This window comes from Pleurodeles waltl, chromosome 5 (genome assembly GCF_031143425.1).
Source record: "Pleurodeles waltl isolate 20211129_DDA chromosome 5, aPleWal1.hap1.20221129, whole genome shotgun sequence".
NCBI lineage: Eukaryota > Metazoa > Chordata > Amphibia > Caudata > Salamandridae > Pleurodeles > Pleurodeles waltl.
The window spans coordinates 606517468-606538097 of NC_090444.1; the positions used below are offsets into that span (position 1 = coordinate 606517468).

At 45.2% G+C, this 20630-nt stretch overlaps 1 protein-coding gene across 2 annotated transcripts in view; it reads right to left on the reverse strand.

Annotated features, from left to right (window-relative positions):
- The window catches only part of KIF26B (kinesin family member 26B), a 577552-nt gene that overhangs the window by 439777 nt on the left and 117145 nt on the right, over positions 1–20630 (reverse strand). The window contains exon 1 of one of the 2 annotated variants that reach the window (XM_069234447.1): positions 11436–11510. The exons of the other annotated variant lie outside the window; for it this stretch is intronic. Coding sequence (XP_069090548.1) covers positions 11436–11495 — 60 coding nt within the window. The 5' untranslated portion in view covers positions 11496–11510. Of the gene's footprint in view, positions 1–11435; positions 11511–20630 lie in introns of those variants that run through there. 2 annotated transcript variants of the gene reach the window in all.

Below are 20630 nucleotides of genomic sequence, written 5' to 3' on the forward strand. Positions count from 1 at the left end.
TATGTCACTGCCTACGCCATGGTTTTCGTGGTGTTCGTAACGCCATGAAAACCATGGTGGTAGACCCTATCAGTGACAGGAAATTCCTTCCCTATCACTGATAGGAGGTCCCCTCCCCCCCATACCTCTCCAAACATCTCTCCACCCCCCCCCCTACATCCACATCCCCTATTCACACAGACACCCACTCATTCCCACATACATACACGCATGCAATCATCCATTCATGCACACATCTGCACACACATCAAAACATACACGCAGACACGCATTCCAATTTCCATACATACACGCACTCACACTTCCATACATACACTCCCACACATTCATACATGCACGCACACAACATGAAACACACACTTGCATTCACGCACACACTCACACATACATGCACACCCCCCCCACACACACACACAACACCCCCCACCTCCCTGTTGGAGACCTGACTTACCTGGATCCAGGGGGTCTTCTGGCAGGAGACTGGGCGCTGCTACTGCCAGCGGCGCCCGCCAGCTGAACACCGACAGGCCATATTATTTTATATAATCCGTCTGGCGGCGGTCTACTGGCGTGGCGCTGCTGGTGGTAGCAGCGCCACCTTACCGCTATCCGCCAGTATGGCCACAGCCGGATTTCCACCCTTTTTGTGGCAGAAATCCGGCTGTGGTCATAATATGGTGGACGGATGGTAGCTGTGGTGACGGTCTTTTGGCGGCCGTCGCCGCGGCGGTAGGCAGCATTTACTGTCGATCTTCAAATGAGGGACTTGATCTTGAGTCATTGCTGTTTCTGCACAAAACACTGACTTCTGTGCCAGGATATTAAGAAAATACTGTAGGAATTCAGCGTGTTACGCAAACACAGAAATTCAATGAGAAATGAACAATTCTAAAATACATAATCCAATTGGTGAACACTTACGAAACATGAAGGGCCAGCACTGTGAAAAGTGGCGACCTTGCCCAGATGCAAACACTTTTTACATTGTGCTAGGTTTGTTTGCAGTTGACCATTCACAATCCGACCCTCAAACAGAGATTTTGAATCGGCTTACTCTATTAGGAAATGGAAGTCCTGGGGGACAACAGTATCACCCCTAGGAGTATTGGTAATTTAAGCTATTAATTGAAGAATTGGATGTAGTTTCAATGTCCTCCCGTGTTTTGCCAGACATGGCAAGGCTAGAAGGCACTAGTAAAGCAGCTGCTGTTTCCCAACTTCCCGGAAGAATTGGGAAATGGTGTGTCTGCTTCTTCATGGTTCCTGATACAAAAGACACAAAAGTCACTGAACGACTCACATGGTGAACCAATGACTGCCACTTACGACCAGTGAACAACTTTCATTGAGAACTTCTAGACAGCTGCCTTGGAGGACCACTGAACGACCTTTTGGGGACTGTCAGTAAGGAGGATTGAATAACTGCCACTGAGAGACTTCTAGACAACAGTCCCTGAGGCCATTAGATGACTAGCAGAATGGACCATTGAATGACTGCCAACGAGGACCACGAAACAGCTCAAGGAGGACCACCGACTGACAGTCAGAGTAAACCACTGTCACTGACGACAAGCGGACAACTGCCAAGAATGATCACGGAATGTCTCACTGAGGCCAGCTGAATCACTGTCACTGAAGACCACTAAACAACTGTCAACACGGACCACTGATTAGCTGGCTGAGGTCCACTAAACTATTTCCACGGAGGTACCCCGAAACACTGCTCCAAAGACCAATGAACCATTGCCTCTGAAGTCCCCTTAACTTCTGTCACAAAGGACAACTGAACCACTTTCAGTTAGGTCAACCGAACAACTTTCGATGAGTACTACAAAACTGACGATGCCCACTGAAGACTGCTACTGAGTACCACTGAACCACTGTCACTAAAGATTAATAAACAACTGCCAAAGAGGACAACGGAGTGGCCTCCTAAGTGCCAGAAAATCACTGCCACTTACTCCCGCTAGGCCGCTGTAACTGAGAACCATTGAATCACTGTCACTAAGGATCCATGAATGTCTCACTGAGGCCCATTCTGCCACTGCCACTGAACAAATGCCAACGAGGACCAAGGAACCACTAACCAAATGCCAATGACGACCACTACAAGGCTCATTGAGGCCCAGTGAACACCACTCACTGTGGCCCACTGAACCAGTGTCACTGAGGACCACTACCACTGAGAGCTTTCGAAGCGCTGGCACAGACACTAGAAATGACTAAACAATCTTAGAGCAAACTGCAAAGAAGCACTGAATTACTGTCACCGGAACTTCAATGGTTGCACATGAACTCCTAGCATTAAACATCTTCACGAAGCAGCAGTGGAATGCAGTGATGTGCCAGTTGACAAGATACACCTGGAATGGATGTGCCACGTCATGCTTAGGCAGGATCATGTGCCCCTCATCTACGACATTTCAGTATTTGGGGGTCTACTAATAAATACACTCCACAATGACCATGGAGTCGGCCTGAGCAGTTTGAAACAGCCCCTCCCCCCACAAACACACACTATCTTACCTGTGCGATAACACCTTTCTCACAGAAGCTTTCCCGTACTGTGCAGGTAATCAAACCTCAAGTCTTCAGGAAGCTGGCTCTGTATATACTATGCCAAAGGAAGGTATAGTGAATCCCCAGAGACTTTACAGAGGCTAAAGTAGGCACTACTAATGCTCTCTTTTGTAGTAGTGTGGTGAAGCAATTAGGCTTATCAGAGGGTAGTGCTAAGCATTTCTAGTACACACACACAGTCAAGAAATGAGGTGCACGCTCAATGACTAACTCCAGGCAAATGCCTGTGTACCAAAACAAAATATACTTTGTTACTTTATTTCTAGAACCAAAAGGATCTTTGGTGCAGGTAAGCACAGTTTCAAGAATGTATCACTTTCAAGCATCAAATGCAATTTGTTTGCAATTCACAGCTAAAACAGTTTTAAGGTAAGTAGTACTTTTCAATATCCAAAGTAGACAGTGCAATTCTTCATAGAAAGTCCTAGGGGAGGAAAAGTATAAACACAGTTTGCAAGTAAGTACTCGACTTATGATCCCAGTTTTCAGGGGTTAAGATGTCCACATGGTAATGTTTAGGAAGACACAAGAGTGCACCACCAGCAACGAGTGGGCGGCCAGGTGCAGATGCCAAATTTAGTGTTGGGCATCCAATTGAATCCTATGGAGACTGGGGCACTTAGAAAGAAACAGTTTGCAGGTAAGTACCTGCAACTTCATGGCAAAGAGCTGGGGGGTTAGATCAGCACCAGGGTGGGGGGCGCACATGTCAGCACCAAACACACACCCTCAGCAGCCCTGGGTGCCCAGGTGCAGGGTGCAAACACAGCGTCAGCCGCCCAATGCTTTTGAATGGAGGAACCATGGGGTCGCGAAGAGGCTGCAGGCTTGGTTCCAGGAGTCGGCGGAAGAAGACCAGTGGCTGGAGAGGTAAGTAGAGAGCCCATTGGATGTTGCTGAACTGTCGGTCGGGTTCTCCAGGGCCTGGGGTCTGCGGGTGCAGGGGCACCTTTAGGTTTTGGGAAATCTTCACCTGAGCCAGTCGCGGTCAGGTGGTTCCTCTGGATTTAGGCTACAGGCATCATTGTGTTGGTCAGGGGGGGTCAACCCAGGGTGGACTCGAAGTCGGAATCACCTGGGGACCTTCTCTACACTGGTGGGCCACCTGGACTCGAGCCGTGGGTGTCAGGTGCGGAGTGGACAGATCTTGCATATGTGGGAGGGTCTGGAGTTCTTCTTTGAGGTTTCCTTTGTGGACAGTGCCACTGTCCTCGGGAGATCTGGGTCCTTGGGTAGGCAGGCAGTCCTCTAGGTGTTTTGTAGAGGTCGCTGGTCCTGCAGGATATGTCGCCTTTTTGTAGCAGGAGTCCTGAAGCTACAGACAGGCCTGTAGGGCTGGGGCCAAGTCAGTTGTCATCTGGAGTCTGGTTGTGCGGCTCTTCGGTCCTTCTTCTACTTTAAGGTTGCCAGGAATCTGAAGAGCAAGGTTCAAGGCTGCCCCTAAATACTAGATTTAGGGCTGTTACAGAGGTCAGAGGGCAGTTCAATGACTACTGCCCCTGAGGGTGACCGCACCCTTCCTGTGCCCACTCCCTTGGGGAGGGGAATACATTACTTACCCTATTGGCTATCTTCCACCAAAACAAGATGGAGGATTCTGCCAGGAGAGGTTTACCTCAGCTCTGGGCATCCTAGGGGTGGTCCCAGCTGTGGTGGACACTTCTCCGGTGTTTACTCATTTCCCACGGACCTGGTGCCAAAAGTGGGGCTTCCCTACTAGCTAGAGTGCCCTGAGGCCACAGAACAAAAGGCAGGAGCTTTGAGGTTCACCACCAAGTGTTGCTGGCCCTACAGGGGGGAGGTGTGAAGCACCTCCACCCAGAGCAGGCTTTGTCCCTGAACCCTGAGAGCACAAAGGATCTCACCCAAAGGGGTCAGAAACCTGTCTGGTGGTGGCAGGCTGGCACAAACAGGTCAGCCACACACTAGAGAGCTGGGGGAATTTCAGGGGGCATCTCTAAGATGCCCTCTGTGTGCATTTTACAATAAATGCAACACTGGCGTTAGTTCAGGTATATTGAGCTAAGACGTTTGATACCAAACTTCTCAGCATTCAGTGAAGCCATCATGGAGTGGTAGAGTTCATAATGACAAACTCCCAGCCCATGTACTCAATACGGCTACACTGCACTTACAGGGTCTTAGAATGAACTCAGACAGTGTAGGGGCATATTGCTCATGCAGCTATGCCCTCATCTGTGGTATAGTGCACCCTGCCTTAGGGCTGTAGGGCCTGCTAGAGGGGTGAGTTACCTATGCCACAAGCAGGTGTTTTATGGATATGGCATAGGTAAGTCACCCCTCTAGCAGGCCCTACTGCCCTAAGATGAGGGCATAGAGAGGGATGCCACATCGACCTTACCTTTTTTCCCCCACCAACACACACAATCTGCAATGGCAGTGTGATGTTATGGTGAGGGGTCTCTTAGGGTGACACAATACATGTTACAGCCCTTAGAGACCTTCCGTAGCCAAAGGGCCCTTGGTACACTGGTATCTTTTACAAAGGACTTAGCTGTGTGCCAGAGGTGTGCCAATTGTGGAAGAAATGGTACAGTTTATGGAAAGAACACATGTGCTGGGGCCTGGCTAGCAGGATCCCAGCACACAGTCCAGATAGCATCAATTATCAGGCAAAATGTGTGTGTGTGTGGGGGGGGGGGGGGAATCAACCATGCCAAAAGGGGCACTTGCCTACAAGGTCTGCACCCGAATGCACCTTTGCTGTCCTGTGACACCCACCAATGCCGCATATTTGAATCACAGTCTCTACTACACAAAATAAACACAATAAATGTCACCCTTTGCACATCGCGCCCCTAAACTGCATGTTACTTAAGATTTGGTTAAGCCTTGTTAGCAGAGGGCTCTGCAAGCCCACTTCAACCATTCTTGATATTTTAGCCATCAGAACTTTGCATTCTGGGACGATTAGTCCTCTCGTAAAAACGCCATGAGAACTTGTTTCTTTAAGAAGCCCTTTTGGACGGTAGGTGGGGTGATCAGATTTTGAAAAGAAAAAAAACAGGACAGGTGAGACATAAAGGTAGGACTAAAGCCATTAGTCTCACTTTTATATCTGACCTGTCCTGTAAATGTGTATGTATATGTAAACACAGCAGGCAGCAGCAGACGGGCAGAAACCAATAAATTACTTCTCAGTTATTTAAGACTCTGGAGCTGCATGTGAAAGGGGAGCACACCTCTTACTTCTGCCTCGCAGGTTGACCTGACCTTTGCACCAAAAACCGGGACATTTATTGAAAATGAACAAAAGCGTCGGGACACCGGGACAGTCCTCTGAAAACCGGGACTGTCCAGGCAAATCCGGGACGTCTGATCACCATAACGGTAGGTGTGACACTGGTCCTGGGGTCAGTGGCAGCTGTCGTCAAGAAGAGATTCACTCCCAAACCGTGCGCCAATGGTCATATTTATGTTTCACAGCTGCATAGGCAAACCCCTTCATTTCGATGTGATGAGGGACGTTTGCGCATCAGATTTTGATCTGTAAATCACAAAAAGACTTATTTTCTCCAATCCACACGATTTCTCGCCAAAACGTTTCCACGGATCAGACAGGCCCCAAGGCAAGGGGCATTTAGGCCAAAAGTCATACAAAAAAAACTAGAGGCAGCCTTGTAATGAGCTCTCGACCGGCAGCAGCTTCCAGAAGGAGGGGGCGGGGAGTTTAGGAATAAGGTGTAACCTTAGCTTGGCACTCCATCCCAAAATCGGCTGCTGACATGCCTGCAGGGTCTGGACTACCCTCGCGTGTGTGGTCTGACAAGGGTTGGATTACAAATCCCTCCTAAATACCCCCCTCACCCTATGACTGCAGGGACAACAGGACGAGGAAAGCGTCCAGCACAGGCGGTGACCCTGCCGACCTTACAGCGCGGTGACGCAGGCGCACAGCCTCTCTCTCTCACAGGTGAGGGGTATCTTCAGGGGGCGGTGAGACTGAAACTGACCGCCCCCCGCCCCACCACTCCTCTTCCCGCCAGAATGTGACTAGTCAATGGAGGGGTGGGGGCTTGGCAGCTAGAGCACGAACCGTGAGTAGAGCTCTCCGCTGCTGCAGCAGACCTCGAATCATATCACAAAATGATGGCCCCACTGTTACTGGTTTAACGGGGCTGCTAAATCCTAAGCGCCACAATATAAAGTAATGCGGCATTCAGAGCCAGCACTGCGATTACATCTCCTATGAGACAATCTGAAAACTCTACATTAGGTTTAGCAACTGTCTGCCCGTTTTCAGGACACTGCGAGAAAGACCATTAAGGCCTCTCTCCCCTCTCTCTCAAACATACAGCCTATTATCAATTTGACTTTCTATTGCTCTGGCTACCGGGTTTGCCGTTTGGTACCACTATAAATTATAGGTGTTATTATCTGACTAAAATATTGGTGCTCCTTGTCAATCTTCGGAGGATGATAGGCGGAGTTGGCCTGACAATTGAAAATCTGTGACATACGGGTTATATACAAATATCAGATGTAGAGGCCTTGAATTCAATTTACTGGCATGTGCACAACCCCCATAAGTTAACATTTGGATTCGTTTGTGTTTTGTGTGTGATCCAACCACTTCAGAGCACATTGTAACTCTGGATTCTACGCCAGGTAACAAAGGTAAACTTACACATCATTAAATCTACATGTATAATAAGTTTACTCTCACACATTTGAGAAGCGTTACTACTTTCGGCCATTCACCATTTACAAGCATAAAGCTATTTAAAAGTGTAGACTTATATGTCTCTGAAGCAGGTGGTAGGGCCAAAGATACGAGTGCCAAACAGAAAAGAAGCAGTAGTAAACAGCATTACACATGGCCAACCACTGATACTGGAACACCCTCCCATAGACAATAATGGAGGTTGGGACTTAAAGTAGAACCCCCATAGGAAATGATGTTAGAATAAATGAATTTATTTTACCTTGATTTTTATATATGTGTGTATATGTATATATATATATATGTATATATATATATATAAAACACACACACACAACAGTTTCAGTGCAGCCTCTCTGACAGCACGCTGCTCAGCTGGTGCGCTCAAGGGGGTAGGCCGCAATCCACAAATTCAATGTTCATCCCCCCCCCAAAAAAAAGGCATTGCACTCCATGAACAGGTCAAAATCCTTTAATCACAAAGTAAACAAACCCACCAACACGTTTCGACCCTTGTGGTCTTAATCGCAGTGGAATTTTGTTTAATTGTTCAGCATTTGGTCACAGGTGATCAGGATAATTTGATTAGCTGTACTATTAATAACTGCTAGGGGTACAGCTTAGTTTATGCTGCTACAAAATCCCATTGTTGTCAACTGGCCTCAAGACCGGACGTTGATTTTTTTAGCCAGCAGTACAAAGCATGCTGGAACATGCATAATGTAACATTTAAATTTCTAAGTACAAAGCCGCCAAGTGGCCCTATGCCACATGCCACGACTCAAACCAGTGCTAGCCTTCAGCCAACAGCTCTTTGCATCCTTAGATTTTTGAGCACATGCTTACAATATTAAAAGTGAAGTTATTGAAGAAGTGTGCCCTTGGCTACAAAAGCCAGAATGGGCTGAAAGTGTTGGACATGACATGGAGTCACTTTGCAACTACGAATCTCCAGCATAATCTGCAGAATTTAACAAAAAATATTTCTAGCTCAAATGGATCAAAAGCTACTAAAAACTTGGTGATGTGTTCCTGCACAGTGGAAGGCCCTTTGCAGAAGTTGACTAGTCATCATCAAGTTGCTTATTGCTGCTTTTGATTATTAAACAGGTACAAATGAGATTAAATCTTTGCCTAGACCAGTGGTTCCCAACCATTTGACTTCTGTAGACCCCCACTTTATCATTACTGGAACCCGGGGACCCCCACTGAATCATAATTGCAATCCGGGGACCCCGCACTGAGTCATTACTGAAAGCTGGGGACCTAATCTGTTAATATTATTTAATTTTCTAAGCAGTCGCGGACCCCCTGAGGAGGCTTCGCGGACCCCCAGGGGTCCCTGGACCACAGGTTGGGAACCACTGGCCTAGACAGGGTTACCATGGGGAAAAAATGACAAAATAACAAAGTAATACTTTCACAAAATATGCCGTATTACGCTCAGGGGTGTAGCGTGGTCACTAAGATTGGAGCGGTGAGAGCTTCCGATTTTCCAACAATCCTGCTGGCATTTATATAATGTAAAAAATCAGTTATGGGTGCAGGACGCATAAAAGGGGCTTTAGGGGCAGTGGAAAGGGAGAGGAATGCAGATTGGTGGCAGTACTAAATGAGGGAAAACGCTGTATTTTGTAAACTTACCATTTTTGAAGACTTTCAAAACAAGAGAAAGGGAAAGAGTGTGTGGGCGTTTTTGTTTGTGTGCATGTGAAAATTCATGGTGCAATTCGACAAGAAACCTCACAATATCCAACTGAGTGCACCTGTACCCAAATATTTACAAGAAAATAAATGTATTAGGTGGAGGTGTAACACCCGCAAACACTCCTGAAGCCATGCCCCAATTATGCTGCATAATTTGCCTTATATTGCTGCATAATTTAGTCAACTCTTCCACATACCGGGCCTCTCCTGACGCAGAATTCCAGTGTACCATACATAAACAAGTGGTCTGTCAGGAAAGTCATCAAGTGAAGGTTATTCATCTGGTTATTGGATTCACAAGAAAAGATACTTTAGTAAAACACCCTCACAATGTTATCCAGCATAACAAATAGACAGAACTATAGATGATTGAATTTAGTATGTATTTTTTAACATAACCATATACAGAGACTTACCTGTAAGACAAAACAGTGCTCTAAGAGGCGACGCAGAGAGTAGTTAAAACAAATGTGCCAAAACAAAAGTGAGAAAACATAAATATATACAATACACACAGAAGAGAGGTCAACGCCAATAAATAGAACCTCATGAAAATCAGATCCTTCAAAGTTTTGCTGTACGCATCCCTTTACGTGTCATGGGGAAACTCCCTCAAGGAAAGAGAAAGAAAACTGAGAGAGAGAAAAAGGCAAAGAGCACCACCAGCGACACCCTCCAAAAAAGGAACCTGGCTAAGGGAGGGTAAACTCCAGTGAGAGGAGACGGTCCCACTCTTCTGCGTACATCCAGGAGCCCACTGTACGCTGTAAAAAATGCAAAAAGGAACATGACTCAAAACAAAGCAGGAGCAAAAATGCCAAAAAAGGAAACCAGTGGGAGGGGCTGCGAGCTAAACCGAGTCATGTCCCTTTTTGCATTTTTAACAACATACAGTGGCCTTTCCTCCGCTATATATTAAGGTGCAATGTTTACTCACAAGTGTATATGTGGTACACGCATGATACATCAATTGGCATGTCTCTTGGTTGTGCAATCTGTTGTATGCACCATTCCTGACATCTTTTATGTATCCTTTTATCTATAGACACATCACGCATACATCAAGACTTTGAAGGATCTGTATTATTGTGACCAAGATTGGTTCTGGTCCGGTATGACATATCTTGTTGTTTTGACTCATTAGTTGGCTTTAGATGCCCATGTGAGACTGAATCCGGTTTATCTGTTTTGCCCATTGGTACATTTCTGTTACTACTTTGTCCTGATGAAGATCCCAGACAATATTTTCCATTAGGGGTTGAAATGTTGCCTTATTTATGCTCAATCCCTGATGATTTATAATTAGACATTGGGACATTGGAATCATGTTTGGACTTTTCTGAATGATTTTCATGAGGTTATATTTATGGGTGTTGACCTACTTTTTCTGTATATATATATATATGTTTTCTCACATTTGTTTTGTTATACTTTCACTACTCACTGCGTCGCCACTTGGAGCACCGTTTTGTCTGACGAATCAGTCCCTGTACACAAATACGTTTACAAATACATACTATAAATAAATCCATGCTATGTTCAAGCATCTATAGTTGTGTCTATTCGTTATGCTTGATTACATTGTGATGGTGTTTACTAAAGTATTTTTTCCTGCCAGTCCCATAACCAGATAAATAACCTTCACTTGATGACTTTCCCAGCAGAACGCTTGTATTTGCATGTTGAATTAACCTTGTTCTCTGGGTTACAGCTTGCCTCATTGTTTATGGGCATAATTCTAGTGGCCCTGGTAATATGATTCGAGCAAATGCAATCCATGCTTCCCGGGGGTCACACCCCCATGCAAATGAGAGAACATCCCTACTCAGCACTGGGGCTAAATGAGTAAATGGTATAAGAGCAGGGCATGCAAGGATCTGCTGCCCCTTCTGTAACTTAGTTGCCCCAAGTGTGCTAAAGGGAGCCGAAAAGCCACAAGCCCATGTCTCCAACTTTATATTTTTCTCCCCCCCTTCTTTCCGAATTCCTTTACAGCAGGCAAAGTCTGCAGCTCAAACCAGTAGCTTTCGATTTACATGACATTAAATGCACAGCAGCTGTCAGCAACTCCAGCTCATTAACTTTCTCAACTATGGCGAGGCGCTTCATCTGTTTACCATATTTAATGCACAAGAGAATACCCAGCCTATCCCCTGGTACCTCACAAAAGATGCCCTCTGTACGAGCACCGCACGGTGAGGATGCAAGTGTGATAAATACTTAATGCCCTCATGAGTGATGCGTCATTACTGTGCCTGGGCCTAAAATGAAAACAATATAATGCAATGAATAATACATTAAAACAATCAAAAGAAAGAAGTCCTCGCATAGAGCCGAATATTCCTACACCTAAACAGCAGCACGCCTAGAATATTTCAAGTTGTGGTTAATTTTATTAAAACTTGGACAGCAAGGTATTTTGTTCACATTCACCAAGAAAAAAAATGTTTTTTCTTTTACTCACTTTCAGTTCGCCCAAACTTCCCTGCGGATTAACGCTTTCTAGAATATTCGGCACGTACATTTATTCACACTGTATGCTGGGAACGCCGGTCTGATGATTAATGGAACGCCAAGCAGCAGCCGTGCATGAACCCGGAGGGCCAGTGGAGAACGCCGCAGCAGTTGCTTGCTTCATCACACACTGCACGGAGGCGCTGTGGGAGAAGAGCCCCCACCTCACCCCACCAAACACACGCACCCCCGCCTCCTGCCGGGAGAGCTCTGCCCCTCCAGATAAAGCAAGTAATCTTAAATATGGAATCATTTTCTCAAAGATGTCCTAAATTCTTACTGCTGGCAAGACGCTGCATTGCTATGTGACATATGTTCGCTAGTTCTAGCCAGTAGCACTTTCCATTCTGGGTTTTGTAGTTTCACTTTTAACTATCAGCAGTGAAGCCAGCATATTCAAAGAGCGAGCTGATTTACAGTCAAGCCAGGGCATCAAAGATTTGGTATGTAAATGGAAGGAGATGTGATCTGGTTGCTGGGATTGTAGACTTTGGAAAGGAGAATCAGGTTCGATTTCCCACTCGGATCAACATCCTGGCATTCTGGGAAAATCACTTAACCTCACCATGCCTCAAATATAAAAAATGACAAACAAAAAATAACAAAATGTGTAGCGTCTCTAATGTGATGTGGTTCTCATGTAAAGCGCTCTGCTATATTTGGCCCAAGTTTGTGCTATCTAAAAAAGCAATCCTAAAAAAAACAATAAATGCAAATCATACAATAAACGCAATTTAAAAACATCACAAAGACACTTTCAAGTTAAAAAAAAAAATCAATGTAATGCATTAGATTATCTCACTGCACTGTGTGACATTTATTAGCTAGGCATTCTGATAATCTTACAGACTTTTACTTTTAACATTAGACGTCAAAGTCAACCAGTTGTTTATTATCAGATAAAGCAATCCATAAACATAAGTATTGGATGCCAAGTCCCAGCATGCTGATTGCTGCTAGCTAAAAGACAAATGCCAGGGTTGGCAGAGGGTGTCATTCCTGGCACAGGCCAGTTGATAGCGATGTATACTGAAGGAAAATCAGCTAGAAAAAAGTTCCAAATCAGAGATCCTAAATCCTCCCATGCTGCAGATTCCTTATTTTCTTCTTTCCATTCTGGGAATTGTAGTCATGGAAAAGATTGCTTTTTGATGATGGAGCTACTGTTTCCATTCACATTTTCAGTCATTTGCAGTCTTGAAAGAGAAGGCAGAGATCTTATGTATTACACTTTATTTGCTTGCAAAGCAACAAGTTCTACGGTTTATAGTTAAAAAAATAAATAGTTGATGTAATCTCATGTGGGTATAGGTATTGATAACCGGGGGGGGGGAACAGCTGCACTTGTAGCCTTCATCAACTGAATGGGAGCAAATGTAACAGTTCATCATCTTTCTCTTGGATTTGTGCATTTTCCACTAATTTCCACACCCTTCTAAGTGTGGGAAGGTGAATCTGCAATCTTAAAACAACTTAATTTGGGGAGCGGAATTCTAGAGTGTTACTCCTATCCCCCAAAATATCCTATGCTAAAGTATAACAAGAAGTTTGCGGATCAAAATCATCACCTACAAATAATGAAGGCAGCATATTCTTATTCTCTCTTCCTATGGGTCCTGTCAGCTTTGACCAGAAGCTAAACACCCTGTAGGGGGCTCTTTGAGGACATCCTGAGTGCAGCACCATGAATCTAGGGCTGGGAATCTGGGCAGGAGGCGGGCACCAAGGCCTAACGTGCCCCCAGGGCAGGTGCGGCCCGGATCAGACTGAAAATCGTGCTCCCCCCATGGAGTGAGCCGATTGGTTGATGGGAGCGTGGTGGGGGCTTCTGGGGTGACCGGCAGGTGCAGCCAGAACAGGTTAAAAGGGGACTCCAAGTCCCTGGAGGGTCAGGTTGTTTACTTGACCCTGGCTGCCCCTGACGATCGATCAAGTGCACGCCTCCAGAGGACTGGAGGAATTCTTTCCCACCCACCCATCCCCAAAAGAATAGCAGGAGTAGGAAGTCCGTAGGAGGGAAGGAGTCATGTTTGGGCACAAAACAGGTGGACAACCTTGGCATCAAGAATACTAGTGCAGACGAGCTCAAAACGGTATCAGAAGCCTTTTGGCTCAAATTAGGGTCACAGTGCTGTGGGTGTAGAAAAGGGGTTGGGACGACCGCTACCGTGAATGTCCATAGCTCCTTCCATGATAATCTATTACATGGCACTGGAATTTTGAATTTGGGGGGATAGAGACTGCGCCAGGGGACCAAGGTATGGCCCAGTTGCACAGGACCATCCCCATCGGGTGCCAGGGGGGATCCCTTGCTTAGGGTTGGCTCTGGCATGGTTGGATTGGGGACAGTTTTCATGCTGGCCCACGCTCCCTCTATCTTGAGGGGGCAGGTGAGTCTCGCCTTGTGAAGAGTAATTTGTTTGGGGGAACACGGCCCCAGTCTACAGTCGATGCCACAGGTGCCTGGTGGGTGGGCAACCCTGACTCCTTTTAAAGAACTGAAACTATGACTTGAGATGCATATTGTAAATAAATATTGGAAATAAAGGATGAAAGAAAAATGCAAAAATATGATGATGTTTTTTATGTCATGTTTATGTGGTTGTGAATAAATACGGCCTGGGAATTGTTATATTCTCTGTCGCAGGAAAGTTTTCAGTCTGCTTTGTTTACTGTAAAAATTAAGTACACTCCTCCAGGTGAGAGGATCACAGATGGGAACCAGTGTGAACTATTTGGCTATTTGATTGAAAAGTATCAATACGGTCCCCACCTGCAAAAGCAGTTCTGGCAAAAATGCTCAAACCAGTCCCACTCCCTTCATCTGCATGCACTCTTTATTTCCATCCATCCATCCACCCTTTCTCCTTCTTTCCTTTATCGCTATGTCTCTACCTTCCCTCCTCCCTCTCTCGAAGCCTTCAAAGTGTCTGCGGCAATTCATCTCGAGGGAAAGTGACAGAAGCACGAGGAGGGGCCCTGAGCTTTCAGAAATGGCCTCCAAGGGCTCCAGTCCACTGGTGAAATGCCCAGGGCAACAAAAGGCCTGTCCGACCCTGCATGAATCCCTCGGCACTGACGTGGCTTTTGTGCACATTATTGCACGCGGGCTCCAGCCACAAAGGGACTAGCAGGGTGCCTGGAGGAAGGGTGCAGAGTTGGCAAGGTTAGTACCAGCTTGCAGGATGAATGCCTTGCACTCATAGTAGTAGGAAATGGTCCAACCCACACCCTGCTCGGAGAACCGGAGGCTGCAGGCCACACCCACCTAGAGTGCTTTACAATGTGCAGCTGATTGCTGTACCAATTAAAGACAGAGTCGGGCCTTTGATATGTGCTCCCTTTCCATTTCAGAGCTTGAACTGGAAATCACTCCGAGCAGCCCCAAGGCTTTATAATTAGCACAGTGAAACCTTAATGAGTTTTTACTGTATGACTAGACTATCAGGCCAGGGGGAAGTGTCACGTGACCCGGATATAGCCAAGGGAGGCAGGAACATTTGCGTTAGGTCTTAGACAAGGGCCATCGCAGTGCAAACACTCCCCTCCCTTTCAGCCATGGCTCAGAGAAGCAGCATGACCAAATAGCGCTTCGGCACTGTACAAATGATCAGAAGATGCTATACACATCTTGTTTTCATAGCTGGACAAGTGTAGTTCCAAAATAAAAGCAGCTAAAGAACGTAAAGGGCAAAAACACTACTAAATTCATACATTTGTTTCATCCTTGTTACCCAGCGGTAACTCCAGGATTTTAATAATATATTCATACTTTTTTTTAATCAAACAGCTATTTTATACAAGTGAGAAGACAAGTGAAAGGCTTCTTGTCGGAACTAATCTGGAATAAATTCTGATGGGAAATAAGTGCTGGTCCTAAAAAAAACTGGGTGCAGGTACTCATCGCCTGCACCCCCCAGAACAAAGTAAGAACTGGGAGGGCAGCAGCAAATTAGTTATCTGATGGCTCACCCCGAGCAGGATGAGGATCCTTGGTCAGGTCAGTGTATGAAGGAAAGTGATGAGCAGATGTGAATAAGACGATTCAAGGGCATTACTCAGACTGCAAGACCGCAGCTCGGTCATCTCACTGGCCCACTCACAAAAGAGGTGCTGGTGACACACTCAGATCTCAGCTCAATGCCACATTATAGGCAGGGCCACTGAAACTATGTCACTAAGTGGTGTTTTTGCATAAATATGTATTTGCTGTATTTGCTCATAATCCATCATCTGCTGCATAATTTGCAGATTTCAACAAACCAAACTGTTTCTAACTGAAACAGATCAAAAGTTACAAAAATGCAGCAGCACGTGTTGCTATGCAAAGGAACACACTTTGCAAAGTTGCACTGTTCACCTTTCTGTTGCATATTGCTGTATTTCAGTGTTAAATTCAGTAACGGCTCGCTTTGTTAAAGAGGAGGGACAGGGGAGGCGCACGCGATGGGGGAGCGCGCGGGAGCGGTTCTAAAAATTAATTAAACAAAATAATAATAAAATAAAAACTTACTTCGTTCCTCGCCGCTCCTCTCCTCCGTCTCGCTGGCGCTGCAGGCACAGGCTCTCAGCCTGCCCTGCGGCCAGTCCTGATGTTGCTCAGAGCAGCGTCAGGATTGGCTGGGAGCTCCCAGGCAGACTGGGAGCCTGTGCAGGCTCTCCCCAGTCCAGCAACTGTGTTGCTGAGCTGAAGAGAGCCCTCAGCGCATGTGTGTTTGGCCGGCCCGAGACAGCTGGCCAAACACACACGCACTTTGAGGGGAGTGCACAGTGCACTCCCCTTGGTGCTTGTCACCCCGTGGCCTCGCAAACCTAGTTTATTATCCCTTTGTGGTGAAAGGTTTGCAGCTTCTGCTGCTGGCGTGGGGGCGAAGCTCCTCCACCCTAATGGAGGAGCCACCCCTGGTTAAATTAGTACTAAAAAGGTGAATCCTTTGTCCAACAAGCATTAACATGTGTAAAAATGACAAAATAATGAACTGATACCATCTTAAAGTATGCTGCATAATGCTGTATAATTTTAATTTTCTTGACCCATAATTTAGTAAACCCTGCTGCATAATTTGGTCCTACTTTACCGCATAAGGGAGAAACCCAGACCACAATGCCTACTCAAGTCAGCCCAGAGGAGAACATCTGAGGAAAGCGGACAGTTGTCCCAAATCTCTGGTTAGGTCAGAACTACATAAATGAGAAATCCCACAAACATGACCACACAAGTAAGATACAAACGCAGCTGAGAACTGCACAATCCACAAAGCCCATGATAATGTTCACCAAGATGAGAGATGCAAAGGCAGGTGAGAAATCTTTAAAACTTGGGATCAGGTCAAGCATTTACTTCTACTACAGTGAAAATTATAGCATCAACATACTCCACTGGGGATGTCACTACAACCATGTTGTCAAGCACGAAGAGGTAAGTTGGGGACGTAAGCGTCACACCTACCTAAGGAAACTCTCCTACCTTCACACAGTCTTCCTAGGTGGCAAACGATTTGCCAGTGGGGCAGAGAATGAGTACAGAATGGCCTAACCCATCTGTACAAAGTCTGGCACACTCAGAGTAACAAAGTTATGTAGCATCATTCAGATTAGGTGAATGGATCAAAAAGTTAATTTTCCCCTTGAAAAATAATCTGTCTGCTATCTTGATAGGCCATGCTCACAACACATTCATAAGTACAACACTAAACCTGTTCACAGCAAAGGCGTCCCCCTCCCCACAGGCAGAATTAACATTTTGAGAGAAAGAAACTTCCCACATTGAATGCCATTTTAATCCATAACCTTAGTAACTAGAATTGCAATTATGTAAAAGTCATGGTGAGCACTACTCCCATACTCAGCTCCAGAAACACAACATCATGGAAGTCTGGTAATGCTAAACTGTTCTGATTTATTCTTCCTTAAGAAATGTTTAGAGCAACAAATGTTAGTATTGTGGCATTCAACCCTGAGAGTACGTGAAATCTGGGACAACCGCATAATGTGGCCAAGAGATGAAAACAAAAAAAGGAGCTCATTTTATAGCATCCAATACAATTCAAACGCATAAACCTCAACAGGAGCACTAATCCACTGAGCTGTTGCATCCTCAACTGCAGATTTTTGCAGTTGCACTCTTTTAAATCAGATTACTAAAGAAAGAAATAAATAGAGATAATGAAACAGGGACTATAGAAAAATATTAAATGTGAAAAGCTGATGATGAACGACTAGTGCCTAACTTGCGTTAGCAGGGTCCTGTGAAGATAAAAAATATATATATTTTATTGGGTAAACGTATATATTAACATGTGATGCATTAGCATCTTGCCTGTGTGATGATTCAAACAGGATTCTTGTGAACCTTTTACTGCAAAATGTATTTCATGAGCGGTCTGGAATTGCTTTATGCAATTGTGCCATTAAAATCAGGTAGACTCAGCGTCGGCTTCTCTGCTAGGGTGGAGGAGTGTCGCCACCCTGCCACCAGCAGCAAAATCTTTACAAGAAAATAATAATAAACTGTGTTTATTGTTGTTTTCTTCTAAAGGGGCGGACCACGGGCTCTGACAAGCACTGAGTGCACATGTATGTTTGGCCAGCTGTCTCAAGACGGCCAAACACACATGCGCACAGGGCTCACTCCAGCCGGCACTGTGCTGCTGGGCTTGAGAGAGCATGCACAGGCTCCCAGTCTGCCTGGGCGCACACCGGCTGGGCGCTCCCAGCTAAAGCTGATGCTGCTCAGCGTCAGGATTGGCCCAGGGCAGGCTGGGAGCCTGTGCCTGCACCAGATAAGCGGGCGCGGTGGTGTCTGCAGCTGCGGCAGCAATGATCCAGGTAAGGTTTTTGAAAAAAAATGTTATTTAAATGTCCCTCCCTGCATGCCGCCCCACCCCGCCCCTTCAGTGCGTTGCGAGCCGTGAACCGCGACTTGGTAGACTTCACACATCCCAGGAGAGCACCGAATCTATTGCATACATTTTTTGTATGGTTGACAATAACATCCATCAAATGCGCCAGAGTGAATACATTTCTAATATTAGAGGTTTATATCATCATCAATTATTGATGATTACCTCATGGATTGAAACTAGCAATGACAACACTTTACAGCAGTGCTTATAAGATGCTAAGGTTGGGATGCTTCCAACATCTTTTCAAAACATTCTCTGCACCTTTCACGTCTATCTGTCATCTGTGGGGTAAATGCTCAAACTGGTGTAATATTTTAATTGCCTGATTTGAAATGCCATTAATGTTTCTGATGGCTCAGCTGTTCTCCTAGTAACTGAAACAAATGGTTGATATTTTCAGCACTGGCTGCATGCAATTAGCTGAATATTTTTCAGACTGCCAAGCCAGCAACTGGAAGAAATGAGAGGCAATAAACACTTGCGCAGAGAGAAAAAATCAGTAGGAATCCCTCATATTGTATTGTGTTGCACTGTTGCCTTGTGTAACACCTGGGGTCTCTGTTGAGGCATCATAGGGATTTTGGGTGGTCAAGTAAGACATTACTGTATCAGGGATCTCAAACATTTTCAGGAACAAGAGCTACTTATGTTCAGTGAAAATTATCCTATGGTACTAATATTATTTGTGCTGTAAGAGTGACCACATCAGACAAAATTATATTGAAGTCCACTCTGTGCATGATTACCAGCTATGATCACCTTGGTGCATCAGGCAGGGTTACCAGCAGTAATGTAAAACAAGCATTTGCAATGCAATGGGTCTCGCATTTGCTTGAGTTAGAGAAAATTGTGTTGTAAATTCCTAACTGGACTTTTGTTGCCACATAAATTTAAAATGTAAAGTAAAACAGTTGACATAAGCAGGTTAATTCAAAGCGCCACGGCCGCCATGAGCATGAATGTGAAGGAGAGACACAAAAGGAAAAAGAAGTTCGCTCACAGTGAAACATATTGTCAAATGTGTAAATATCCATGTAACAGGGTCGGTACCCAAGGTGGTAACAAAACCACCCCAAGGCGGGACAAACAAAGCATTTACCAATGTCATCAAAGGATTTTTGAACAGCAAGCCCACAAACAAGGGAAAGTGATGGCCGTGGATAAAAGTCCACATAAATAAGAATATGTCAGAAAAGCAGTGCTTGAGCGCTGCTATTCTCGACCTAAAAAGATCTTTGTCAATCTAGAAAACATTCACATAGGTAGTACATTACATACATAGCTGAAATGCTTGTCGCATCAAGGTAACAAATTTAGTAATGTCTCCCGAGAGCCACATGACTTATCACTCAAATGTCGGCTTTAAAATTTTGGAATGTACACAATTTTTCTCCAAACATCATCTTATGAATTCTGAAAGTACACACATTTTCTTCTGGAATACACACTTTTTCAATTTTGGTGTAAGTATATTCTTTTGGTCGAGCAAAAGCGTCTACTTTAGTAGGCTGAGGTGTATACAGCAGAAACACTTTAAGGTAGGTGGAGAGCTACCAGTACCTCAAGGGCTACTTGCTGGAGAAGCCTACTCAGTTTGTTGTGTATGGTTTGTGGTTCATTGAGTTGCCATATGCAAATAATTTGGGTTTCGTCCATGATGTTCAGAGGGGTGCTTCAAACATGCTTAAAAACTGTAGCTGCGCCTATGCTTTGCCACATGCACTTTATACATTAGTATAATGCACAATTAATGCCACCTTCCGGGTGCAGGTGATAAACTAATTATAATTATTGCTTGCTGCCTTAATCAACCGGATGTATAGCACTGGCAACGACAAGTATTGCTACTCCCTACCCAATAGCACTCACTTTTTTGAGCTGAGAAGAATGAACGGTTGAGTCAGCCCTATTGGATTTCAAAATATGTCCTGCAGACATTTCTCAGATGTCCTCAGCAGGTGCATTAACTCCCAGAGGTATCTCACTGCCTCCCATGGTAGAATGCTGTCGGTGAAACACCTTGTACAAAGCTGGGAAGGCCCACAAAGAAGCCATTTGTCTACTCTGCAATTGCAGAGAAACTGTATTTTTAGGAACGGGCCATGAAGTTTTCTCATATTGTAAAAAAAATTGGGGGGGAATGGGGGGGGCATCATGATAATTTGTTTTTACCACCAGGACCTATTTTATATCACGGATATTGTCTCCAGCCCTGCAGCTGATCCCCAGTGGAATCTGGT